We start from the raw sequence: 28,000 nt of genomic DNA, 5'->3' as shown, positions 1-28,000 counted from the left end.
ATCAAGGAGAGAAGCAACTTAGAACTGAGGAGAAATTTCCTGACAGTGAGAACAATTAATCAGTGGAACAGAAGTTGCCTCCAGAAGTTGTGAATGCCCCAACACTGGAAGTCTTTAAGAAGATGTTGGATAGCCATTTGTCTGAAATGGTATAGGGTTTCCTGCCTAAGCAGGGGGTTGGACTAGAAGACCTCCCAGGTCCCTTCCAACTCTATTATTCTATTCTATTCTGCTCTGTTCTGTTCTATTCTATATAGGGGCTCCTGCTTGGGCACGGGATTGGACAAGAAGACCTCCAAGGTCCCTTCCAGCTCTATTCTGATTGAAATTGATCTGCTTGGCTTCAAAACCCAGACCTGGCCTAAAAGAGATACAGAAGAATAAAAGCAAGATTTTCTGGCGAAGAGATTCTTGTGAGAGGAGCGGAGGGAGAGAAGGATGCAACATCACAAATCATTTCTACCAACACACACACACATACACCCTTCTCCCTGCCATCCCTCCTTTCTACATTTCCGGCTTTATCACTTGACTCCGACTAATTAAACCCCATAAGTCTTGTGCTGGCGGCCGGGAATTGCCCCCCCCTCCCTCTGCCCCTCTTCCATTTTTCTCCATTCCTTTCACCGCCTCCAAAGTATTTGCATTACAGGCTGATTAAGTTGTAATTATCGCCGTTTAACGCCTCGGATGCGAGACTCATCCCTCACGCCTGCCTGTCACCAAGAGCTGAGAGGCCTCCCTCGGCATCTCCCGCTATTTTCTCTCCCAGGGGCCAGAGTTGAGCTGACCCCGCGGGGATTAATTTTGTTCACCACCGTGCTGAAAAGCTGGAGAAAAAAGCCAACGCTCGTCTCTTAGGCCGCGGCTCCCAGTTCCTGAGACTGGGGTGCCTTATGAGAACGACCTTACGATTGGGAAAGCAGGAGAAGGGGACTCCAACTGTACACAGATTAACCGAGTTGGAAGGGGATTTTGCAGGTCTTATAGTCCAGGGGTCACCAACCTTTCGGACCATAGAGTGTCCTCCTAGTGCGGCATCCTTTTTCCTTTGCCAACCAGAAGTCCAGTTCCCCCACCATAGAGTCTCCTAGAGCAGCATCCTTTTTCCTCTACCTGTCCTAACCGAAGGCCCTATCAATTGTGGAGCCAACTGGCAACAGGGAGCCGCAGCAGAGGGAGGAAAGAGCCACATGCGGCTCCAGAGCCACAGATTGCTGACCCCAGCCCTATACCATTTCAGAAAGGTGAATAGAATCCTTAGTTCTAGGTTGCTTCTCTCCTTGATTAGTTTCAAGGGTGGGCAGAACCTACCGCCACCGCCACTAGCGGTTAGGCTCTACCGGGTCGAACCCGCTGCAACCCACCTCTGCCGCAACGGTTGTCAATGTGAAGAACAGTCATAAGCCACCTTTTTCAGTGCCGTCGTAACTTTTGAGCAGTCCCTAACCAAATGGTTGTAAGACAAGGACTACCTGTAGAAGGGAGATACGGGTAGCCCTCAACCTACAACCTTCCATTTAGTGACCGTTCGAACTGAAAAAAAGTGAATTATGAGCATTTTTCACACTTAATGACCCTTGCAGCATCCCCACGACCACCTGATCTTAATTCAGGCGGTTCATATGACGGTTGCAGCATCTCAGGGGGGGGGTCACGCGATCCCCTTTTGGGACCTTCTGACCAGCAAAGTCAACGGGGGAGCCCGATTCGCTGAACAACCGTGTTACTCACTTAACAACTGCAGCGACTCCCTTAAAAACCGTAGCAAGAAAAGCCGTAAAATTCAGCCGGTGAGCTTGTGGGAATGAAGAGAAAAGCTTGTAAAAATGGATCAAAAAACCTCACTTAACACCTGTCTCGGTTAGCAACAGAAAGTTGGAGATGAATCGTGACAGTAGATCGAGGACTCCCTGCGTATCCAAGGAGTGGCGATCAAACCCCTCAAGAGGCCTGGAATGGAAGAGCACGCTTCCAGACAGAGGTCTGGCTCAGCTCCCAGACGCAAACCATGAGTAGCCCTCAGATCATACGTCTGGTTCCCGGGCTCTCCTCTTTCCTGCCCGCTGGCATTTTGAAAGCTCTGTGTGGAGGTCCAGAGGGCAGGCTGCCTGCCGTCAGAGACTGGTGGCCCTATCCATCGCCTTAATAAAATAAAAATCAAATAAATGGTGGCTTGTCAGCCTGCCAGGAGCAACTGGGAGGAATTTTATGGGGGAATCTGAGGAAGAAGAAAAAATAAAACTGCACGAAATGGGTTACGGAGCTGCCTAGCGTTGTGGTTTTTTCACTTTCCACACAGCCCCTCTGTGGGTTGTGAAAATAAATGTCAGGTTGGCTCTGTGCCGCTTCCTAAGACACGAGTGTGTGGAAATTTGGGAAGGGGGCGGGGCGGTGACTGTGATAGAAGAGTCCCAGGTTTTAGGACAAATAGGGTGAAAATGAAAAACGGAGTGCGATGGCCCAGCCGGCTTTAGGATGGTTGTCTTCAAAGACCAATCAATAGTGGTTAGGCGATCCAACGGCTTCACTGGAACTCGCAGATTTAAATGGTGATAAAGGAGGAGACTCTATGGTGGGGGAACTGGACTTCTGGTTGGCAAAGGAAAAAGGACGCCGCACTAGGAGAAGATTCTATGGTGGGGGAACTGGAGTTCTGGTTGGCAAAGGAAAAAGGATGCCGCACTAGGAGAAGACTCTATGGTGGGGGAACTGGACTTCTGGTTGGCAAAGGAAAAAGGACGCCGCACTAGGAGAAGATTCTATGGTGGGGGAACTGGACTTCTGGTTGGCAAAGGAAAAAGGACGCCGCACTAGGAGAAGACTCTATGGTGGGGGAACTGGACTTCTGGTTGGCAAAGGAAAAAGGACGCCGCACTAGGAGAAGATTCTATGGTGGGGGAACTGGAGTTCTGGTTGGCAAAGGAAAAAGGAGGCCGCACTAGGAGAAGACTCTATGGTGGGGGAACTGGAGTTCTGGTTGGCAAAGGAAAAAGGAGGCCGCACTAGGAGAAGACTCTATGGTGGGGGAACTGGAGTTCTGGTTGGCAAAGGAAAAAGGATGCCGCACTAGGAGAAGACTCTATGGTGGGGGAACTGGAGTTCTGGTTGGCAAAGGACTCCCTATTGCACGGTGCCTTAAGGTTAGCAACTGTACATGGGTGGACTTCAACTCCCAGAATTCCCCAGTCAACCTGCCTTAAGATGTGTGGACTTCAACTCCCAGGATTCTCCAGCCAGTTTGCTTAGGGTTTCATGCCTTCAATTGGAGTGGGGAATTATGGCCCTTTAATGGCTAGGGAATTCTGGGAGTTGAAGTCCACAGTTCACAAAGGGGCCATCGTGGCCATAAATAAAAAAAGGGTGAATCTGGAAGGGGATCACTGGCCTTCTGATGATACAAGAGGATCAACTGCAGGAAAGTCTGTAGAGTTATTGAGGTGCTGGGAAGTTGTAGCCGCTGATAACAGAATAACAGAGTTGGAAGGGGCCTTGTGGGTCATCTAGTCCAACCCCCTACTCAAGCAGGAGACCCTATACCATGTCTGACAAATGGCAGTCCAGTCTCTTCTTGAAAGCCTCCAGCGATGAAGTGACTGCTATCATGTCACCTTGGTCCTTCTCTTCACTAGATTAGCCATGCCTGGTTCCTGTAACCATTCTTCATATGTTTTAGCCTCCGGCCCCCTAATGGTCATCTGACATCCGTATAGTTTTAACAGAAGAACAGAGTTGGAAGGGACCTTGGAGGTCTTCTAGTCCAACCCCCTGCTCAAGCAGGAAGCCTCATATCAACCATCCCTTTTAACTCCAGCTTCTCCTCCTCCTCCGAGAACTTGTGAAGTGTATTGCACTTATGGCAAATGTGGTCGCCCCTCATCACCAATGTTTCTCCCAGCTTTCCCACAATGCCTCAGGGCAGTGTTTCTCAACCTTGGCGACTTTAAGTCCTGTGGACTTCAACTCCCAGAATCCCCCAGCCAGCACAGCTGGCTGGGGAATTCTAGGAGTTGAAGTCCACAGGACTTAAAGTCGCCAAGGTTGAGAAAAACTGCTTCAGAGAAACCCCGGTCCCATGGCATTATGGGAAGACCCCAATGGCTGCCCAAAATCTCCCACTGGTCAGTGAGACCCATAAGGTCACCGCCTCCTGATCCTCCCTCCCGTTCATGATGGCACCAGGTTGCCTGCGGAGAATTACAGGTAGTCCTTGACTTACAACCATTTGTTCAGTGACCGTTTGAAGTTACAATGCGGACTTACGACCGTCACATGGCGTTCCCATGGGTGCATGATCAAAATTTGGGCGCTTGGCAACCGACATGGTTGCAGTATCCCAGGGTCACATGACCATCCCAGGTGGCTTCTGGCAAGCAAAGTCATTGAGGGAAGACTGATTCGCTTAACAACCACAAGATTCACTTAACAACTGCGGATTCACTTAACAACCGCCCTGCTGAGCACTGGAAATCCTGGCACCGACTGTGGTCATAAAGTCTCTCTGTAAGATTGATCACAACAGCACTTTAAGGACGGCTGGGGGGTAGGTTGGGATGCAGGTTTGAATTGCAGCTGGTGGCAAATTGTATGCACTTTTAAGACTTTTAAGAACAGCTGTGTAAAATCTTGTTATGTTTTTCTCCCTAAAAGCACAGTAAAAATACATATACAGGCAGTCCTCGACGTATGACCACAACTGAGCGCAAAATTTCAAAAGACTGTTGTTAAGTGAGTTTTGCCCCATTTTACGACCTTTCCTGCCACAGTTGTTAAGTGAATCATCACAGTTCTGAAGTTAATAACTGTTGTGGCCTGCCAGTGACCAGAGGAGAGGGCACCAGATTCGGACAGTGAGGAGGTTGGGGAGGAAGATGGGCCAGTCCTGGAGTCTGGGGAAGGCTCTGTTGAGGGATCTGTGTCAGAGGTAGAGACGGGGCCACGGCCGTCTGACAGTTATCAGCTGCCTTCGGAGTTGGAGATCAGTGAGGCAGATGAGCAGCTGGAGCCTGTTCCCAGTGTGGGCATGCGCAGAGTTGCCAGATGAAGGGAACAGCTAAAGAACAGGGGTTGACTTGGGAGTAAGGCCACAGGTGGATGATGAATGGCCCCTCCCAGAGGAAATAAAAGAGGAGCGACAGGGGAGTGGAGTTTGCAGGAGACAATTAGTTCATCCCTGCATTCTTTCCAAGTATTGCGGAGGCGTCTGAACGATATGGGCCTGGCCACTCTCCAATTATTGCTGGAGAGGAATTCACTATAAATTAAATAAAAGGGGCTTATTCGGAGGAGGACCTGGCTTCGTGCTGCTGGGGAAGCCTAGGTCAGAACAGTAACACAGCTGTTAAATTCTTCTTTCCTCTGGATCGCTTGTGAGGCTTGTGGAGCAGAAAGGGGGGGGGATGCAATACTTTTTTGAGTGGCAGGCTTCCCTCCCGGCAGGGAAGAGACCAAATCCCACAGTGGTGCTTCAGACAGATTGTTGTGTGTTCAACCCTTTTCTCGGCTTCCTCTTCGGCTTTTTAAGATGCAGATCCATCGACAGGAGCGTGAGAATTGTGTCTTATCAAAGGGGGGGGGGAAATAAAACCTTTCCTTTGCTTCTCAGCATCAATGCTCAGGACTGAGAAGGGAGTTTCCCGGAGGGATTGAGATCAACACTTTTTGAAGCTTGTTCATCCCCCAGAAGGCGGACTGGCTCTGCTTTGATGGGACAAGGGTGGTTACCAGCATGTCCGAATGGGCCCTCTTTTGCTATTGCCTTATTCCTCTTGTGAATAGAAGAGAAGAGAATGCAGAATAGAATAGAATATAGAAAATAATTACAATAGAATAGAATAATAGAGTAGAATAGAGTGGAGTGAAGTGGAGTGGAATAAATAGAATAGAACAGAACATGGAATGGAATGGAATAGAACAGAAGAAGGAATGGAATGGAATAGAATAGAATAAAATAGAATAGAATAAGGAATAAAGAATAAAGAATGGAGTGGAATAGAATAGAATAGTGAATAAAGAATGGATTATTTATTATTTATTTATTCACATTTCTAAACCGCCCCCTCTCCCAAAAAGGGACTCAGAATAGAATAGAATAAGGAATAAAGAATGGAATGGAATAGAATAGAATAAGGAATAAAGAATGGAATGGAATGTAATAGAACAGAATAGATTAGAATAGAATAAGGAATAAAGAATGGAATGGAATAGAATAGAATAGAATGGAATGGAATAAAGAATGGAATAGAATAAAATAAGGAATAAAGAATTGAATCAATGGTGGAAACTAATCAAGGACAGAAGCAACCTAGAACTAAGGAGAAATTTCCTGACAGAAGAATTAATCAGTGGAACTGCTTGCCTCCAGAAGTTGTGAATGCCCCAACACTGGAAGTTTTTAAGAAGAGATTGGACAATCATTTGTCTGAAGTGGTGTAGAGTTTCCTGCCTAACCAGGGGGTTGGACTAGAAGACCTCCAAGGTCCCTTCCAACTCTGTTATTCTTAGGCATGAAAGCTGGCTGGGTTACTTTGAGCCAGTTACTCTTTCTCAGCCCACCCCAAAGGATTGTTTATTGTTGTTGTGGGGGAGGAGGAGGGTATGGTGGATATGCTCACTTCCTTGAGTTATTCATACAAACAATAAAAAGTGGGATAGAAATAAAATAAAAATTAATCAGTGGAGCAGCTTGCCTTCGGATATTGTGGGTATTCCATCACTGGACGTTTTTAAGAAGAGACTAGACGGTCATCTGTCTGAAATAGTATAGGGCAGGGAGGGCTAGCCTTTTTGGTGCTGAGTGCCCAAAGCGCGTGTGAGTGCAACCCAAAATGCAATGCGAGCGCCCCCCACGCATGCGCTCCATCCCCGTGCATGCGCTCCGCCCCCCACGCATGTGCGCATTCCCTCCCATGCATGCTCGCCATCTCCCCACACCCATTTTTGGCTTCCAGGTTGGTGCAGGCAGCTTTCCAGGCCCAAAAGTGGCCGCGGACATACACCCCCCCCCCCACACACACACCATGTGTGTGCCCCGCATCCCATTTTGGCTTCTAGGTTGCTGCAAGCGGCCTTCCAGATCCAAAATGGGGCACACGCGCGAACCCCCAAAATGCAATGCGTGCATCCTTCGCATGCGCCCCAACCCCCACACCTGCACGGCAGCGACCTGAAGACCAGCTGGCTGATGGGAGGCACGCACTCATGCGCAGTGGGCTGGGCTGATGGCTGGCGTGCCCCCAGAGAGGGCTGTGCGTGCCACCTGTGCCCTGCGTGCCACCTGTGCCCCGCATGCCAGAGGTTCGCCATCACGGGTATAGGGTCTGCTGCTTGAGCAGGGGGTTGGACTAGAAGACCTCCAAGGTCCCTTCCATCTCTAGCCTGATTCTGAAAAAGGTAAGGTGACCAACTTTTTTACAATGAAAAGGAGGACAAAACACGTTCTATTATCCAAAATGCTAAGTTGACCAACTTTTTTACAATGAAAAGGAGGACAAATAAATTGGAAAAAATATATCGTAAATAAAAAATATTTTATTCATTGCAACAATAATACACTAAAATATGATATATGCATAATAAAAACATTTGCAACATTTTATATTGTAATTATGCTTACATGCCTGTTAATTATTATTTAAATGAGTACTTTTCTATTGAATTAATATTTTTTGTCAATGTATCATTTTCTAACAATATATTGGAAATATCTGAACAAGAAATATCCTTCATATTGAATTTTACGGCAAGTGCTGCAGCTAGAGTATCAACATTCAATCTCGATTTCTCACTTGTCGAAAAATCATTGGCAATTGAAAAAAACTCTTTCAACTGCTGCATTAGTTCCAGGGCAGCACAACGTAAATTGAACAAGTATAAAGAAATGTTCACATGGAATATGTTCATTTTTGAAATGGCTGAAAATATCCACCCATCTTTTATCAATTTCAACATGTTGATTTTCCCATTGTATTAAATTTTCAGAATTTAAATATACATTCAGTCTTCTAATTTCTTCAAAGAGACAATTGTCGTCTATTTTAATGTCTAGCATTTCTTTAGATAAAAATTCAACACAAGATTCAATATCTGTCCAATATACTTGCGATGAAGTAAAAAAAACACCATTAAAAACTGTTTAATAAAATACGTTACATAATGTGCAACAGATTAGCCTTCAAATATCAAAAAGGAGGACATGTAGGAGGACACTTTTCGAGGGAGGACAGAACTTACAAAAGGAGGACTGTCCTCCCTAAAGGAGGACGGTTGGTCACCTTAGAAAAAGGCCACATTTGAGACACACTGCGGAAGACCAAAGGACCAATGACTCGGAGGGGGTGGGCTCTCTTCTTCTGGGGAATTGATTGAACCAGAGCCTGGGTTTTTCAAAATCTTTCTGCCACAGAGCAGGATGTTGGGAAATGGTGTATCTGGTGCATTCTTCGGAAAAGCTGAAACAAACCCTGGTTTATTAAGGGCTGCTTTTGCAGAAGAACCACAGCGCCCTCTGCTGAGAAGAAAAAGCAATGGAGGGGGGGGGAGCCAAGAGAGGGAATTGAGAACGTGGTGGTGGTGGGGATTGCTAAAGAAATGGGGGTCTTTGGGGGTGGTGTGAACCTATTGGGAAGACCATCTCTTTGCTTTACTTCCTACCTGGGCTATGCAAAATACAATTCAATACAATAGCACAGTTGGAAGGGACCTTGGAGGTCTTCTAGTCCAACCCCCTGCCTAGGCAGGAAACCCTATACTGTTTCAGACAAATGGCTATCCAACATCTTCATCAAGACTTCCAGTGTTGGAGCCTTCACAACTTCTGGAGGCAAGCTGTTCCACTGATCAATTGTTCTGACTGTCAGGAAATTTCTCCCCAGTTCTAAGTTGCTTCTCTCCTTGATTAGTTTCCACCCATTGCTTCTTGTTCTACCCTCAGGTGCCTTGGAGAATAGCTTGACTCCCTCTTCTTTGTGGCAACCCCTGAGATATTGGAACAATGCTATCATGTCTCCCCTAGTCCTTCTTTCTATTAAACTAGACATACCCAGTTCCTGCAACCGTTCTTCATGTTTTAGTCTCCAGTCCCCTAATCATCTTTGTTGCTCTTCTCTGCACTCTTTCTAGAGTCTCCACATCTTTTCTACATCGTGGCGACCAAAACTGAATGCAGTATTCCAAGTGTGGCCTTACCAAGGCATTATAAAGTGGTATTAACCCTTCACGTGATCTTGATTCTATCCCTCTGTTGATGCAGCCTAGAACTGTGTTGGCTTTTTTGGCAGCTGCTGCACACGGATGGCTCCTATTTAAATGGTTGTCCACTAGGACTCCAAGATCCCTCTCACAGTTAATACAAATAGGAACAGGAATGTGATAGGAACAGGAAGGGGGGGGGAAGATGTGGTTTTAAGGAAAGAAAAATACTTTTTTGCAGCCAAATGATACTGATCTGTCCCCATTCATGCATAAATAGCTCAAATAAAGATAGTGCTTTAAACAATCATGCCCCCTCTGGATTGATTGACTGATTCTGTACCATCAGGTTGGTGGCGATTCTTAGCGACAGAGGTGATCAATTCCCAAACTGGTCTTCCACCCATCACTGCTGTAACGGAGTCCATCTCCCTGGATGCTGATCCTCCACTTCTTCGCTTTTCTTCCACATTTCCCAGCATTACAAACTTCTCAACAGACTGAGATATTCTTATTGATGGATAATGCGCTGTCCAGTTGGTGCTGGTTCTTAGAAGCCACCTAGGTAGACCTTCTCCAGGAAGATCCGTCCCAACATTCCTTCAGGTCTTGCTCTAAGTGACCGGATCCATCTTGAGCTGGGTTTTTGCATTACATGCCAACCAGTCACTGTCAACCCTTAGAGACCACATAGATAGATTTTCTCTACGGCAATCTGTCTCCAACCTGATCCTTCCGTTCTTACATTGGTACCCATTACGGTGGTAACAGAGTCCATCCACCTTGCTTGTTGTGGCCTGCCAGCGGCCAGCAAAGCTGATGGCAGACTCAGACAGTGAGGAGGTTGGGGAGGAACCTGGGCCAGTCCTGGAGTCTGGGGAAGGCTCTGATGAGGGCTCTGTGTCGGAGGCAGAGAGGGGGCCAGGGCCGTCTGACAGTTATCAGCTGCCTTCGGAGTCAGACATCAGTGAGGCAGAACAGCTGGAGCCTGTTCCAGTGTGCATGTGCACAGAGCTGCCAGGAGAAGGGAACAGCTAAAGAACAAGGGCCGACTTGGGAGTAAAGGCACAGGTGGACGGTGAATGTGCCCTCACATAGGGAATAAAGAGGAGCAAATGGGGAGTGGAGTTTGCAGGAGACAATTAGTTCAATTCAATTAGGGGATAGATCTATTCCTGACTTCTGGCCAAGTATCGTCTGCTACTGAGTGGCGTTTGGAAGATATCCGCCTGGCTGCTCTCCAAGCCTGATCAAGGTCTGTAGTTGTGAAATCTCTTGAGAGACTATTGGCCGGGACTTTGCTGGAGAGGAATTCCCTTTGAACTAAATAAAAGGGGTTTTATTGGGACAAGGAGTCGGCTTCATGCTTTTGGGAAACCTAGGTCAGCCATCTACCTTGCTGTGTTAGTCCTCCCTCTTCTTCTCTTTCCTTCCACCATTCCCAGCATAAGAACCCCCTCAAGAGATGTTGGTCTTCACATCAACTATTAGAAGTAAGATAATTTGAGCTTGGTCACCAGCGCCTTGAACAAGAACTTCGGGTTGACTTGTTTGAGGATCCATTTGTTCGTTTTTGTGGCTGTCCGTGGTAGTCTCAGGAGTCCCTCCAAGTTCAGAGATATCTAGAGTCTTCCTCGAATGCTTCTTCAAAGTCCAAAGTAGGCTAATTTGAGGCTGGATATTGGTGCCTCAAATGAAAAAGTTGGACTGATCAGTTTTGCTTTCTTCACTGTCCACTACAACATCAGATTTCCATTTCAAATATCTTCTCTTGTGTTACACAAATCCAGCCCGTGGGGCTTAGTTTATCCTTCAGGATGTGAGGTAGACCCTGAGCTGCTATGATAGCAGTGTTCCAATATCTCAGGAGCTGCCCCAAAGAAAAGGGAGTCAATTTATTCTCTACAGCCCCTGAAGGCGGGACAAGAAGCAATGGATGGAAACTAATCAAGCAGAGAAGCAATCTGCTCTCTACATGGGGCTCCCCTTGAGATGCACCCGAAGGCTGCAGTTGGTTGAGAATGCGGCCGCACGGACAATTGCGGGAGTCACTAGATACTCCCACGTAACACCTCTCCTGCGCGGGCTGCACTGGCTACCTGTGGCTTTTCGGGTGTGTTTCATGGTATTGGTTATCATCTTTAAAGCGCTCCATGGCACAGGACCTAGGTATTTGCGGGATCGTATCCTGCCCCATACATCCCTTCGGCCGATCCGCTCTCACAGGGAGGGACTCCTCCAGGTGCCGTCCACTAGGCAGTGCCAGCAGGCGACGCCCAGGAGTAGGGCCTTCTCTGTGATGGGCCCGACCCTCTGGAATGACCTCCCCCCTGATATCAGAACCACCACCGATCTCCACTCCTTCCGTAAGAAGCTTAAAACCCACCTGTTCAATTTAGCCGGCCTGGCCTAATCCCAGTTTAATCCCTCAAGTCTGCATTTTTAAATTTTTAGGGGTTAGTTTTAGGTTGATTTTTAACTTTTATTATCTTGTACAGCTGTTAGGTTTAATTCGATTTTAAGGGTATTTAAGGGTATTTATTTTTTGTATCTGGTTTTTAATGAGATGCCTGTACACCGCCCCAAGTCCCTTCGGGGAGAGGGGGCGGTCTATAAATCTTGAAAATAAAATAGAAATAAATAAAAATAGAACTAAGGAAAAACTTCCTGACAGTGAGAACAATTATCCAGTGGAACAAAACACCCATGCCAGAAGTTGTAGGTGCTCCATCACTGGAAGCTTTTAAGAAGATATTGCTTGAGCAAGGGGTTGGACTAGAAGACCTCCAAGGTCCCCTCCAACTCTGTTATTCTGTTAGCTGAATAACCAGGGCTCAGCACCTCTGTGCATGAATTCAGCTTTGGCTACTTCTGTCTCCACTTTGGTTGGAAAATGATGAAAACTTTCAGATTTACACAGCATCCTCTGGCAGGTCCAGGTCCAGGTCCAGATCAGTGGTGGGTTGCAGGCGGTATGCCCCGGTTAACAGAATCTTCCTGGAGCACCGGATACCATTCCGGTACGGTGCTCCGGAGGGCTCACCCGCCTGCCCGAGCTCCTTACCGGTCTTTTAAGTCTTCAGTGCTTCCGCACATGCGCATGGCGCATACAATGCCTGCGCGACACTCCGCTGAGCAGCTGGAGCATCGTGGAGGCGCTAACACACGTGTGTGCTGCACGCATCCATGTGGACACCGCCGGGCCCGTTCCAACCGTACCGGAAACCATCACTGGTCCAGAATGAAGTTGCATTCCTACGATACATAAGGTCCTTCAGATGCAACCTTGGATACAGGTAATCCTCGACTTATTGATTCTCAAATTTCCATTGCTAAGCAAGATTGTTAGGTGAGTTTTGTCTTATTTTACCACTTTTTGGCCACGGTGAAGTGGATCCTCGCAGTTAAGCTAGTAAAACACAGTTAAGTGAACCTCGCTTCCACACTGACTTTGTTTGTCAGGGCGCCAAAGGGGGTTACATGACCCAGGGAATACCGTGACCGTCATAAGTGTGAGTCAGTTGCCAAGGATATGATTTTTTTAATCACATGACCATGAGGATGCTGCAATGGTTGTAAGTGTGAAAACGGACATAAATCACGTTTTTTAGTGGCGCTGGTAACTTTGAACGGTCACCAAACAAATAGTTGTAAGTCCAGGGCTACCTAAAGTCCATGATTTTCGCCTATTGTTTCCAAAGTTTTGTGAAAACCCAGAGTTTGGCTTAAATCAGGGACCCAGCCAAGGATGCGCCCTTGAATGGTACACGCGTCAAGAAAACTGGATTCACACAACCCCCTCAGGCACAAGTTAGGCCTTGTTGCAAAGGTGCATGTCAAAGCCTTGTTGGGGGGTTCTATTTAAATCTTGAATTATTTCCCCGTTTGCAGCTGCATACGTATATATCTTGGCAAATCGGACCGGGAAAAGTCAAGGAAGAGAGGGAACGTCACTCTGCACGTGCACAGAGGCACTATTTAAAAATACAAATAAAACAAAACGCTTGGGCTCCTCTAGCCCTTTCCACTCGATACCCCCAAGTCCTCCACCGGCCCATAATGCCGCGCGCCCTCATACTCGCCCCGCGCAGGCGCATCCCCTACTCTACCCAAGCGCTCAGTCCGTAAAGATATCCCCCCCCCCTCCAATCTCTTATCTAACAACCAACCTTGCTTTAAATAAATAAATAAATAAACCTAAGTAGAAAAAAAAGGGCGGGTCCCACATAATAATTAAAAAACCCTCTCTGCCTCCTCACACGCCAGCAAAACCTCTCGGGCTTCTTCCCACCCCTACAAAACCTCTCGGATTGGTCGTCGCGCGGCCAGCGGGGCCAATCTTTTCTTCGCTCAGCGGCGGCGGCCCGCCCATCCCCGCCTCCCGCCTGAGGGGGTTCGCTCGCCCATTGGCCGAGCCACGTCGCGTCTCTCTCGCTCCCGCGCGGCCAATCAGGCCCTCCCGGTGTTTTCTGTCAGTCACTGTGTGGTGGTTGGAAGGGAGAGGCGGGGTGGGTAAAGGGGGGGGGGAGAGCCGTTACGCACTCGCCCGCCCTCGCGCGCGCCCGCCTTCCTATTGGGCGCGGCCGCCGTCCGTCCCCGCTGGTGCCCGCAGGAAGGTTCGGTTGACCGCGTGTTGTGAGGCGAGCTGGGAAGTTGGGTTGGCGTCGCGGGGCTGGGTCGCCGTCGCTGAGGGGGCGGCGGAGCAAAAGCAACAGCCGCCGTTGCGGCCGGGCGGCCGGGAGCGCGAAGCCGCCGCCGCCGCTGCCACCACCTGAGCAGGCCGAGCCTCCCTTCCCTTCCTCATCCATCGCCCCTTCTTCCTCCTCGTCCGCCGCCGCCTCTTGTGGCGGCGGCTGCGGCGGCTCCGCCCGTGCCGGTGGCAGCAGCAGCAGCAGCCATGACGCTGGAGTCCATGATGGCCTGTTGCCTCAGCGACGAGGTGAAAGAGTCGAAGCGCATCAACGCCGAGATCGAGAAGCAGCTGCGGAGGGACAAGCGCGACGCCCGCCGGGAGCTCAAGCTGCTCCTGCTCGGTCAGTCCGGTGGCGGGGAAGGGAGAGGCCGGGCGGGAGGGCCTGTCTCCCGGGGAGGAAAGGCGGAGGCGACGCTGCCTCGGCTGGGGAGGGGAGGCCCCATCCTTGCCCCCCCACCCCAGGCTCTCCGGAAAGGCCGGCTCCCCCCTCGGCTCTTCGGCCGGGCTTATTTCTGCTGCGCATTTCCCTGCCTCGAGCGACGCCCGGCCGGAGGGTCTTCCTCCCGGGGGCCTGCGGTGCCCGGTGCTCCTCCGTGGCGTCGGGGGGCGGCTTTTTGCTTTCCTCCGGGTGGGTCCCTCGGAGGGCTACGTCTGAACGTCTCCCCTGTGAATGGACACGTGTGTCGGTATGCACGGCTGGGTGACTTAAATGCGCCTGCAAGGGAAATAGGTGTGGGGTATGTTTGCAATCGTATGTATGGTCAGGTATGTGTGTGATATATACAGTTATGTGTATGCATGTATGTCTGTGACATGTGCACACAATTGTATGTATACATGTGTGCATGTCTGTAATATATATACACACAATTGTAAGTATTCCTGTGTGTAAGTGATCTATACAAACACAAGTATATATGTTTGCAATCATGTATATACAGGTGTGAGATATATATATATATACATACATACATACATACATACATACATACATACATACATATATATATATATATACACATACATACATACATACATACAGGTATGCATGTGTTATATACATGCCTTATATGTGCACACAATTATTTGTATACATGTGTATGTGACATACACACACAATTGTATGTATACATATTTACATGCCTGATATGTGCACACAATTATATGTACACTTGTGTGTATGATATACAAACAAGTATATATGTTTGCAATCATGTATATACAGGTGTGTTGTGTGTGATTATACAACTATGTATATGTATGCTTGTGGTATATGTATACATGTCTGATAGGTGCAAACAATTGTTTTTATATATGTGTATATGATATATACAATTGTATATGTGCAATCATGTATAGATATGTACAATCATGTATATGTGTGTGCAAATAGGTATATGACTTGTATACGTAATTTTATATATACACTTATATGTGTATTAAATATGCAATTGTTTATACATAGTTATAGATTAGTGTGATATGTGCAGTATTGTGTACATACAAAGACACGCATCTGCCATTGTTTGCATGTATCTCTGTGTGCCTTCTTCATTACTCTACTTACTATTTCCTTTCTGGTAGGTGTTTGTCTTCCTCACTTTCTCTGGGTCCTGCTGGTTTCAGGTGGCTTTTCTGCTTTTCTTATTGGTGTTTATGAGATGGATGCTTCTTTTTCTGTAGACCTGCCTGCCTTTCTCTTTGCTTCTATCAAATCCACCCTGCCCACCTCCCTACTCAGAGTATCTCAAGGGCCCTTTCCCATTCTCTGCTTTTTCATCCTCACAAGAAAGAGAGCTAGGACAGTCCTCAGAAGGGGTTCAAGGCTTCTTTGCTGTCCAGGTAGACAGTCCAGGTGCTCCTTTTCTTAAGGGGAACTTTTACATCCCTATTATATAGGGAGGGGAGGGTTTCTTTTAGGCAACATCCTTCATCGTCTTTGTGGGTCTTTAATATTCACAGCAGCCCTCTGAGGTAGGGTCAAAAAAAGAAAGGGAGAATTTCATTTCCTCCCCAAAACTTCCCCAGACATTTCTTGAAATGGAAATCTGTGCAAGGGCCTTTTTCTCTTCTTCCTGCATTTGTCATTCCTCCATCCTCTGAATCCCATGTGATATTAGGGTGGGATTTATTTGGCTTCTATTTCCATCTCTCCCTCGTTTCCTGACAGATCAGCTCAACATATTCTGAGCATATATCATTGCTGGGCCTGTCTGATCATCAATTGTGTGATGTTTTACTGAAGCGACTGTAATTGGCAGTGGGAATAGTTTTCTAGGATTTGTGTGCATTAAAATGTTGATTTTTATATCCTCATTTGCACTCATTTTCAGTCTTTAACTTTCACTCCCTGTCATCCAATTTCTTCTTATATTATTTGTGAGGCTTTACATCCTATTTCAACCACCCTTATTTCTGTCACTTTCCCAAGTGTTTTCTCTATTCCAATTCTGTGGTGAGTCAGTTTTAAAAAATAATAATATTATTGTCAGTTTGTTTTGCACTTTGCCTTGCCTGGCTGTTATTGGGTATACATACTCCAAAATATTGGAGTTTAGAAAAGAAGATTGAGAGGAGAGGGGAGGAGGTTACATTGATTAACATCAAACTCTTACAGGAAACTCTGCTTGTTCATTTGCACTCTGAGCAGGAGTTTTAGAATTTAAGGAACTGCAGTCAGTTTTGTAAAAAACAATTTTTTTTTTGCTGGAGTTTATTACCCATTAATTTGAGATTCATATTCCGCTATCCTCACACCTCTTAGAAATAATCCATGTATACACTTTTCTGGCCTTGTTCATTCTGTCTCTTCTTTCATAGAAGGGATGGTAAAAAGTTCAAACATGCATAATTTGATAAGGCACAGAGAACCGGTTGATAGGATTATATGCAGGTTGAGGATGGCATGTCTCAAGCAGGACCTTTAAGAAACAGGAAATAAGTTTTGAAGTAGCCATGGCAATAATTATTAGATGCATGGTTAAAGTAATGGGAATTGGCTAATCCCGGTGGGAGAGGAACCGGGTATCAAGAAGAGCAGGTACAATCAGAATCTTGATGGAGGCAGCTATAATTTCACTGAGGGACATTGTCTGATGTGGATGTGCTGGGATCCATATTCCCCAGCCAATAACCCTCTTGTTAGGGACTCTTCCTGACTACTAGCCAACTTCCTTTTATATAAGTGTTGCATTCCCCTTCTCTCTAGTAAAAAAAATAGCCCTTCCTATGTCAGACATAGAATATAAGATATCCGTCCTGTTGCCCATCCTCCTTTAGCCTTGTTTGCAACCCTTTAGATTTCTTCCGTGTTGTTTTTCTATAATTTATATCCTGCTTCCTAGCTAAGCGGATCTCACAGCGCCTTTTCTTTGCCCCCCCTCCCCCTGTTCCCAAGTCACCCCCTCCATAATTGTCTCCATCTGTAAGTGTGGAATGTTTGCCTTACTCTCAAAAGCATGACTATAAAGCCTCTGTCCTCTTCTCCTCTCCACCCTCTCTGGTGACTTTTCTCTTCCTTTGGTACGGTGTCTGCCAGTGCTGTTTAGATGCATTACTTCCTCATAGCAACCTTATTTTCAGTCTTCCATGCTTTCAAAGGAATTTGCTCTCCTTTCTTTTCTCTTGAGCTATTCCTTCTCCTCTATGTCATTTTTGACAGCTTTCATCACTGATGTTTGCAGTGATGCAGTGAGTCCTCCCATACAGCTTTATGCAGTCTTTCTTTTGCTTCTCTTCTACCTGCCTACCTTGTGTCCCAAATGAAACATACCCAGGTGAGGAAAATATTTATGAATTTTAAAGCCTTAGCAACATTTTTAAAGATTTGGTTTTAAACTTTAACTTTCAATCCTAAATAAGGCTGGAAATAGGTCTGAGGAGGGTTATGTTCTTGTTTTGGGGGCTTCTGCCTTGGAGGTTTGGTTTTTAAGTCTTTTAAGGCCTGCATTGGGCAGCAGGTGACTTGCTTAATTGTAAGCTTCAGACTTTGCATTCTGGATTCACAAAATGGTGAATTTTCTTTCAGTTGCACTATTAATCCATTTCTTAGTTCACATAACCTTTTGGGGGAAATAAATCTCTGTCACTTCAGATCTTATAGGACCAAGATGTTGGTGGTGTTAGTAGAACGTTTTTTTAAAAAAGTGAAGCACTGATTTGTAAATCTCTGGTGTTCCTAAGAGTCTTGGACTCAGATTTAACTCAGGCTGGTTTCCTGTTTTGAATTAGGGATGCAGTCCATCCCTCTCAGAATTAATTTTCAACTACACTGAAGTTCTGTTTATACAGCCCAGAGTTAAAGGGCAAAAACCTATCAGTAGATTCAATATTTTACACTTTTTCAAAATCTAATGAATATTTTTCCATGATAATTTTTCCTTATGAAAAGAGAAATTTTGAAATGCGGATCTTTGTTGCATCTTTGTTGTTATTATAGTTGTGGAACAGGAAATTTCCAGATATAATAACTATGTCTTTTTATATTAGTGTTTCTCAACCTTGGTGAATGGACTTCAGTTCCCAGAATTCCCTAGCCAGCTTCAGAGAGTTAGAAGTCCATAGCCTTCAACTTGCCAAGATTTAGAAACACTGTTTTATATCATTAACAATCAGTCTTCCCCATAATTAAGCTTTGCCTTCTCATGTTTTGGTTCCACACTGTGTTTCTTGCTAGACTTTAGCCCTCATCCAAATGATTGTGGTGTTTCTGTTACCTCTAGTAATAACTATTAAAACAAATCTTTTGCAATTAGTTATTGATGTGTAGCATGATATTAGTATTACTGTGTATTTTAAATGGGTGGATTCAGAGGAAACATTCATTAAAAAAATACCAATGATGACATTACTTTTGAAATATACCTACTTTGATAAGTATCTGATTCTGTGTTTGTGAGACAGTTTAAGTTACAGCCATAGTTATTCGTGTGCTGACTTCAACTCCTGGTTTTATGTCAAAGAGCATAAAAAGTGGAATATGAAATAGCAGGCAGTGAATAACTCTTCTCCATCTCCGGAAGACACAAGAATTTCAGCCTCCCTGGCAAGGGCACGTTATTAAAAATTTGGTCTCATATAATCAAGGCAGTTGGCTACAAAACAAATTTGCAGAGCAGTATTTTTTGAAATAGTTTATTAGATTATGGAAGAGGGCTAATTGAAAGCAAGTGAGCAAAAGGTTAATTGAATACACTGTTGTCTCCATAATGTAGACCTTTTATTCTATGATATTTGTTTGTATTCCTTAAAATTACATGACCATTGATGAATGGTTACTGTTAGGCATTTTTCTAAAATGTTGAAAGAAATCCGACATCTTTGTACTTTGTTACTATTGCCAGCCAGAATGATCATGGAAATCCCCTCAGATCTTGTCTCACGAGTGTACACAATTTCTTGCACCCATATTATGTTAGATTATTTTGTGTTCTTTGGCACTGTTGTTTTGCCCCTTATCCTTATGATTGCATTTGTTAGTAACCCTTAAGTGACAAGGTTGCTATCTTTGCTCAGTTGGGATAGAAAACATTGTGCTGTTTTGTCAGGAAATAATGACCATCTTTTAAAACACATTCTTTTTTTAGCTAATAGTGTGCTAGAAATATTATGATCTGACAATTGAAATGGATATAGGATTGAATCCTTGTAAATAAATTCACAGCAATTACTGACCTTAAGAAGTGTTTACTTGACTAGTCTGAGATAGTGACATGGGCTATTAGATTCTTAGCAAGTGAGCTAAGAGAATGCTTAGAACTATCCAGGCCAAATCTCCAAACTTGGCAACTTTAAGACTTGTGGACTTCAACTCCTAGAATTCCCTAGCCAGCATGGCCGGCTGAGGAATTCTGAGAGTTGAAGCCCAAAAGTCTTAAATTTTCCAAGTTTGGAGACCCCTGAATTAGAGCACTGGTGTGTTATGCTGCTCTGTATGGAATTTCTAAGGTTAACTGAGTGGAAGTTTTTCTTGTCAGAATGGTATTTCTCAAGTTTAATTTTTTTTAAGGTTTTATTTAGGTGACCTTCAGAAATACATTATCATGCACAGTTCTGAAGATAAGGCAAAACCTTTTTTTATTCATTTGCAGTATTTTACATAAAATAAAGGATGGCTAGGCAATGTAGCCCTTGTAAGACTTCTAGGGGATGGCTACACAAATTACCTTACAAATGGCTGAAGAGTTGCACAGTTTTCGTTTTCTTGTCTAAAATCTCACACATCACAACTTTGTAGTGTTGTGGAATCTTGGGAATGAAATTGCTACAGTCTTGGCAAGGTTGGGGCAATTTTAAAATTTTTGGACACCTACAAATTAATTGTAGGGGCTCCAATAGAAATAATTTACATTTTTTAAAAAAAAATCATTTTTGTATATAACACGTGTTACTATTTCTGATTATTTAAAGCATAATTACTTTTAACTATTGAGAATTGTTCAGATATACTACTACACTATTGGTTTTTGTTTACTGAATATAGGAAGTCAAGTAGCAGCTTATTATGATTATGAAGAACATTTAGAACTCCAATTGTTGGTCACTTTTATTAAATGTGCCCACATTTTATGCTTATGAGGAAAACTCTCAGCAGTGCCAATCTGTCACTGAGCAGTAGCATCATCTGGAGGAAGTTATGATGTGCATGGATTCCCTCCCAGTCCACTGGAGAATCCTTAAAATGTCATCATTTTAAAAAAGTTTTCCCCCTAAGTCGTCCAGACTTGTCAATGTTGATGTGTGTGCGTGAGAAGGAAAAGAAAGGCCTTTCTAATTGAGCTGTCCTTCATTTGCCAAAGCAAAAATCGGCTCCTTATTCTGTGAGCATTTTTTTTTAATGCAGCATAAGCTGCTAATTTTTACCACTCACTTTTGCCCTGCCAAAAAAAGTGTGAGTGCTCATATAAAGTACTGCTGGTGTGTTTCCTTTAGAAGCGTTATCTTCTATTTGCATAGGAAGAAAATTGGTGAAGTCATGTAAACATATCCCAAAGTTGTTGGCTTTAGTTTCTAGAGAGGAAGCAGGTTGGCAAGAGACAACCTGGTGTGGATCTTGTCCAGTCCCTGAATCACTGCAATCAGTTGCTGGCTGCTGTTTTGGTTGGGTGAGGCAGGAAGAATTACTCTATTAATCACACAGGGATTAAAAACTAGAGGTTCCTAGTATTTATACCAGATCTAGATAATCCACAAACCTCACATTTCCTGCCATTCAGAGGCCCAATGCTGGCCTCTGTGACTCCTCTATGTACCTGAGGAAAACTCTAAAAGACTGTGCATTCACAGGCCTTGTTTGTTATCAGTTACTTTGGACATATTTGTCCTGTCATAATGTAATTGAAATTTAGTAGTAGGAATTCTAGGTTTCTTGCCAGTTTAAAACTACCCTGGAGAGAACAGCCTTCGTACAGTCTGGTGGCAACTAGCAGTTATTCAAAATTATTCTATCTTACACAAGGATGCATAATTGTGAGGAGAAAGAGATATAAGAAAGAAGATACTGCCTCCTAAAATTTTAATATGGGATCGTGGGTTTTGAAAATATTTTCCAGAGCCACATACATACATACATACATATGGATTTATTGGCCCTTCAAAGTCTTGCCATTCCAGTAACGTTTGTGAACGTATTTATTAGCCAATCCAGGAGCTTTTCAATCAATCAGAGTAGAGCTGGAAGGGACCTTTGAGGTCTTCTAGTCCAACCCTCTGCTCAAGCAGGAAACCTGTACCATTTCAGACAAATGACTGTCCAGTTTCTTCTTAAAAGCCTCCAATGATGGATGAAGGGAATGAGATGGAATAGAAATATCTTTCTACATGAAAGGACACAGCTGCTTTCAAAGGGTTTCATTCAAATAACACAGAAACATATAATTTAATATTTTCTCAGTTTGCGTCGCTGCTGGACCACTAGAAAAGGGTTCTATTTTAAATAGGCCGTAATAGTCAACTCGAATTTGTATGGGATTGAAGGTTTGGGGAAGCACTGCTAAATTGGAAGAGCTAACGTTTGGTCAGGAAAGAGAAAAATCTTGAAAGAGTGGCCAGCAATGCAGAGCTTAAATAATGTCAAGGAGTGTAAGCTGGATGTTGAAGGAGTGTTTTAAATATTCAGAGTACTATTGAGAAGCAACATATAAATATCTAAAATAAAGGGAGAGCATATCATCTTCATTTAAATTACCGTACTCACTGTAGCATCTGAAAAATACATACCATACATCAGGGGTGTCCAAACTTGGGAACTTTAAGACTTGTGGACTTCAACTCCCAGAATTCCCCAGCCAGCTATGCTGGCTGGGGAATTCTGGGAGTTGAAGTCCACAAGTCTTAAAGTTCCCATGTTTGGACACCCCTGCCATACATACTCACACAATTCTTATAAGGGTAAACTATGGTTTGGAATTTCATCCCAAACCCCTACTTTTTGAATGAGAAAAAGAAAAAAAATCACATTGCCAAAAACGCCTTTGAGTAAAGAATTAGACCTACAAATCAACAGAATGTTGCAACCCCTCCTTTCTCACAACAAACAGTTAAAAGACTGACCAAAGGAGGCGAATTTTCAGGGTCTTAATAGGGAGACATGTCACCTGACTGCATCTGGGAATAAGGTGCGACTAGGAGGGAGCCAAACTATGCCAGAGTGACAAGAACGTATCAGGTGATGTTGATTTTTTTTGCAAATAGTCAGAGAAAAATAAAATATTCCAAAGGAGATTATTTTAGGCAAAAAGCTTAGAAGAGCCTCTTCATTTTTCTAGATGGCTAATTTCTGAGGTGTACAACAGCTTTTCGGAACAAAACTTTGAGATGAAATTAAAATTTGGGGTTGCGCAATTAGCCAGTATATCAGCTTCTGCATGCTGGCTTTTCTTTTTGATAGATACTGTAACAATGTTGGATAACAGTATTGTAATAATAACAATACTGCAACAATAACAATACTGTAACAGCATTGGATCATGTTAGAACAGGGGTGTCAAAGCAATTTCATTGAGGGCTGCATCTGGTTTGTGTTTGACCTTGGGGGGGCGTGGAGTGTGGCCAGCTCGACATCACTCGTGTTGGGGACACCTGTAGTGGCCTGGGCGGGGCTGAGGGGAAATCTTCCTGCATCCCTCTGCCAGTAAAAATGGAGCTCAGGAGGGCTGCATGCGGCAGAGGGCTGCAGGAGGCCATTGCAGCCAAAAATGGAGCTTGGGAGGGTTGCGCATGGTCCTCCCAAGTTCTGTTTTCTCTGGTAGGAGCACTGCGGGCTGGTCCTTCACTGTTTCTAGGATGGCCCAGGGGGCTAGATCTAAGCACCCCCTGGGCTGGATCCAGCCTTTGAGCCTTGAGTTTGATGCCCCTGTGCTAGAAGATGCAATAAGCATGTTTCTTAAAAGCTTCCAACACAGCATGTTTTAAATGTTCCACTGTATTAAAATTAAAATATGGTTTCCATCTTTGTGAAGAGTCAGCCAGGAAGAGTGGATTTTTGACAGTCAGATGGTTTGGGAGAAAGTTGTTTGAACTGAGCAACTGAGAAATTTGAATAGTTACCATATTACTAGATGGATACCTGTGCTTTGCTATGAAACTATGTGATCAGGCTTGGTTAATATAAAGCAATTGGCAGTTGGAACAGAGTTCTTTGCAGGTGGGGAGGGGGAGTAGAATGTCTAAACTCCCAACTCGCAGGCTGGATGAGTCATGCGCTGGTCACACCCACTCCCGGTTTAGCGGAGGGGTAAGCATCAGGGCATGTTAATATAAGGCACCTGGCAGTTGGAACAGAGTTCTTTTCAGGTCGAGAGGGGGAGTAGAACATCTAACTTCTTAGCATCAGAGTGTGTTAATATAATACTGTATAAAAAATACTAATGATCGGATGGTCATTTCGAAAAACCCTTTCTTAGCGAGCACCTAGAAGCCAAGAGAAACCTAGTACGTGCCACATTTCAAGTTTGTAGGATTTACGGTTCTGGAAATTTGCCGATGAGTGAGTGGTATCGATGGTATTTGGCTCTTATGTATGTATGTATGTATGTATGTATGTATGTATGTATGTATGTATGTATGTATGTGTGTTACAACCCCTGGTATGCCTAAATATGGGAGGAAGGTCACTACTCCCTCTTTCTGTCCTTCGGCTTATCACAGAAGACTATGCAGGCAGAAAACCATATTTTTATTTTTAATGTTGCCTTTTTATATTTGTGTTGTATTTGTACTGATAAATAAATAAAGGGAGACTAGTATAGATCTATTTCGAGCTAATTAGCTCTCATCAGCTAGCCATACCCTTACTGGGATTTGAACCTGGGATTTGAACCTGGGATATTTATCAGTACAAATACAAAACACACACACACACACACACACACACACACACACACACACACACATATATATATATATATATATGAGAGCTTGTAATTTACCCAACTTTATAAATGCGATCAGGAACCAAGCAAGATAAATGCCATTTCTAGGCTCCAGAACTAGTTTCCATGGCAATGCTTGATCTCGCCGATCCCACTGTGCCTCAGCGCATGTACAGAATGCTTTTCTCCTATCACAGAAGTAATACAAAATCTGTTCCTGTCTCCATGCTAAGCTTAGGTATGTTGTTCGTCTTTTTCATTCTGACTTTTTTCTTTCAGCGAAGACCATGCATAACAGAGCAGCTTTTCACTACAGGTTGGGGCGATTTGAAGTTTTTTAGTCGTTCCGCGGAAGGGTCGATGTGAGGCTCTTTTACCGCTAGGATTGCAACATAGAATTAACCTTCCTTCTGTTTCGAAAAGAAATGCCAGCTTCTATTATAAGCATACCATTTTATTTTACAAGGTTTTTTGTAGGCTGCTTTATCCCCGTGCTGCTCGGCTGGCTCTTAAAAACAAATTGTATCATAAAAATTCATGCCAGAAAATAAAGCAAGAGAAAATAAAACTTCCATTTAAAGTTGCTGTGTTTTAAAACCTATTTTATCCTATCCCGTCTTTTTCCAGGCACAGGAGAGAGTGGGAAAAGCACCTTCATTAAACAGATGCGGATAATCCATGGCTCGGGCTACTCTGAAGAGGATAAAAAAGGTTTCACCAAACTGGTGTACCAGAATATCTTCACTGCCATGCAGTCAATGATCAGGGCTATGGAGACCTTAAAGATCCTGTACAAATATGAGCAAAATAAGGTGAGGCTCATCGCTGTAGAGCAGTCTGCATTTCTCTGTCCTTTTCCCCCCTCCTCATTTAACTTTTTTTATTTGTTTATCAAAGTATAAAATACAAAGAAAAAAGAGCACGACAAAGTAAGAAGAGAGGGAGGGAAAAAGAAGGGATATAGTGTAATGGGAGAAAAAGAAAAAAAAAGAAAAAGGTACCGACTCCCGATTCTCTTCAGCACAATAGAAGGTAACAACATCACAACCACAACTTTTTGCTGCGGGTATTTTATGAGTATTCCTATAACAATAAGCCTGTCCAGTTTACAAAAACAACAGTCTGCGTTTCTTTGTCCTGTCCACTTTGCAGAGGTGGGCTGCGCAGGATTTATAAGTCATAAGGTTTCATAATTCAGAGGCCTCAAAGAGCAGTGCAAACTAGATTCAGAATTTGGCTTTTGTAAGAATCAAAGTGTGGGTAGTCCTCGATTTAACGACCACAATTAAGCCCAAAACGTATACATGAAACATTTGTTCAGTGACACTGCCCCATTTTATGACTTTTCTTGCCACAGCTGTTAAGCGAATCACTGCAGTTGTTAATTTAGTAACACGGTTAAGTGAATCTGGCTTCCTCATTGATTTTCCTTGTCAGAAGGTTGCAAAAGGGGATCATGTCACCCCGGGACACCGCCTTTAATATGAACCAGTTGCCAAGCTTTTGAATTTTGATCACGTGACTGTAGGGATACTGCAATGGTCGTTAAGTATGAAAAATGGTCATAAGTCACTTTTTTTACTGCCGTTGTAACTTTGAACGGTCACTAAATGAATGGTTGAAAGTCGAGGACTACTTGTATAATTGTCCCTGGGTAGTGAGACAGAAACATTTTAAAATCTCCTTTATCCCAGTTTATTGGGTGCCATATTATTGGAGGGTGCATGCCCGACGGGTCTAAACCAGGGCTGTTCAATCTTGGCAACTTTAAGACCTGTGGACTTCAATTCTCCAAATTCTTAGTTAGCTATGCTGGCTGAGGAATTCTGGAAATTGAAGTCCATGGGTCTTACAGTTGCCTAGCTTGGATACCCCTGGTCTAGAGGAAAAGGTGTTTTTTATAGGCGGAAATGCTCTGAGAATCAATACAATACAATAGTAGAGTTGGAAGGGACCTTGGAGGTCTTCTAGTCCAACCCCCTGCCTAGGCAGGAAACCCTATACCATTTCAGACAGATGGCTATCCAACATCTTCTTAAAGACTTCCAGTGTTGGGGCATTCACAACTTCTGGAGGCAACTTCTGTTCCACTGATTAATTGTTCTCACTGTCAGGAAGTTTCTCCTCAGTTCTAAGTTGCTTCTCTCCTTGATTAGTTTCCACCCATTGCTCCTTGTTCTACCCTCAGGTGCCTTGGAGAACAGTTTGACTCCCTCTTCTTTGTGGCAACCTCTGAGATATTGGAAGACTGCTATCATGTCTCCCCTAGTCCTTCTTTCTCTTAAGCTAAACATACCCAGTTCCTGCAACCGTTCTTCATATGTTTTAGTCTCCAGTCTAAAATCTAAAATCATCTGCGAATTGACCACCAGCTGAATTTTGCACTGGATCCTCCTCTTGTTGTTGTTGTTGTTGTTAACATGCAGCTCCAGTAGTAGGATAGGAAAAGGAAATGAATAAATAAAAGTCCCAAAGGTGCTTTCTCAAGAGCAACTGGGCTTTCTGGTTTTTCTTTGAAGACGTTTCACTTCTCATCCAAGAAGCTTCTTCAGTTCTGAAACACTGAAGTTCTGAGAACAGAATTGAAGAAGCTTCTTGGATGAGAAGCGAAACGCCTTCAAAGAAAAACCAGAAAGTCCAGTTGCCTATTGGGAAAAAAAACACACCTTTGGGACAACCGTGGGCTGGGTGATTGAGAATCTCCATAGAGTAAATGAAAGTCAATTCCTGCTGAAAGGGCTGGGATAAGATCCGAGTAAGCCATTAACACCAGATTTGTTCTATCCTCTCATCCTGAATGAAGGCCAATGCACTACTGATCCGAGAAGTGGATGTAGAAAAGGTTTCATCCTTTGAACAACCCTATATAAGTGCAATTAAGACATTGTGGAATGACCCAGGAATCCAAGAATGTTATGACCGGCGGCGAGAATACCAGCTCTCTGACTCCGCTAAATAGTAAGCCAACTTACTGTCACTTTTTTTTATGTCTTTCCTTCCTGAAAACTTAAAAGGAAGAGGAACTTCGGGAAGTTCCTCTTGTTGAGTAGCCTGAACTTTCTTCTGTGTACTTTTAATCCATTGGTTTGGTTCTTCCCTCTGGAACTACAGACACCCATTCCTAGTATGTAACAAGCTCCTACATTATTACAGTATTACGTATTTGAAGAGTCAGGGTGGCTCAGTGGCTAAGACACTGAGCTTGTCGATCAGAAAGGTCGGCAGTTCAGCGGTTCGAATCCTAATGGAGTGAGCTCCCATTACTTGTCCCGGCTTCTGCCAGCCTAGCAGTTCGAAAGCACGTAAAAATGCAAGTAGAAAAATAGTGACCACCTTTGGTGGGAAGGTAACAGCGTTCCGTGCGCCTTCAGTGTTTAGTCATGGCGGCCACATGACCATGGAGGCGTCTTTGGACAGCGCTAGCTCTTCGGCTTAGAAATAGTAATGAGCACCGCTCCCTAGAGTTGGGAACGACTAGCACATATGTGCTAGGGGAACCTTTACCTTTATCTTAAGTCTTTGACAATGTTATATCTGCTTTCAGTTGTGCCTTCTGCAGGCTAGGCATACCTGAATCATTCTGCATAGGGCTTGGTTTCCAGTCTCCTTTCCCTCTTGCTAGCTGTCCTCTGAATCTGTTCTAAATGTGTCCCTGCTCCTTTTGAATGGCGGTGCTCAGAATGAGAGAAATAGGGCAATATAGAATAGATTGTTGCTTCCCGTGTCTTGGGCATAGAATGCGTTCCCA

The 28,000-nt window shown here is 44.3% G+C and overlaps 1 protein-coding gene across 1 annotated transcript in view; it reads left to right on the top strand.

Moving 5' to 3' along the window:
- The first annotated feature begins 13,674 nt into the window (after positions 1–13,674).
- Positions 13,675–28,000, top strand: part of GNA11 (G protein subunit alpha 11) — a 34,689-nt gene continuing 20,363 nt past the window's right edge. Inside the window, exons 1-3 of the mRNA XM_081934692.1 lie at positions 13,675–14,222; positions 24,880–25,064; positions 27,056–27,210. Of these exons, the coding sequence (XP_081790818.1) occupies positions 14,087–14,222; positions 24,880–25,064; positions 27,056–27,210 (476 nt within the window). The 5' untranslated portion in view covers positions 13,675–14,086. The remainder of the gene's footprint in view (positions 14,223–24,879; positions 25,065–27,055; positions 27,211–28,000) is intronic.

The sequence above is a fragment of the Natrix helvetica genome (assembly GCF_964273705.1).
Source record: "Natrix helvetica genome assembly, chromosome: 1".
Classification (NCBI taxonomy): Eukaryota; Metazoa; Chordata; class Lepidosauria; order Squamata; family Natricidae; genus Natrix; species Natrix helvetica.
This window is presented reverse-complemented; position numbering and strand designations above follow the sequence as displayed.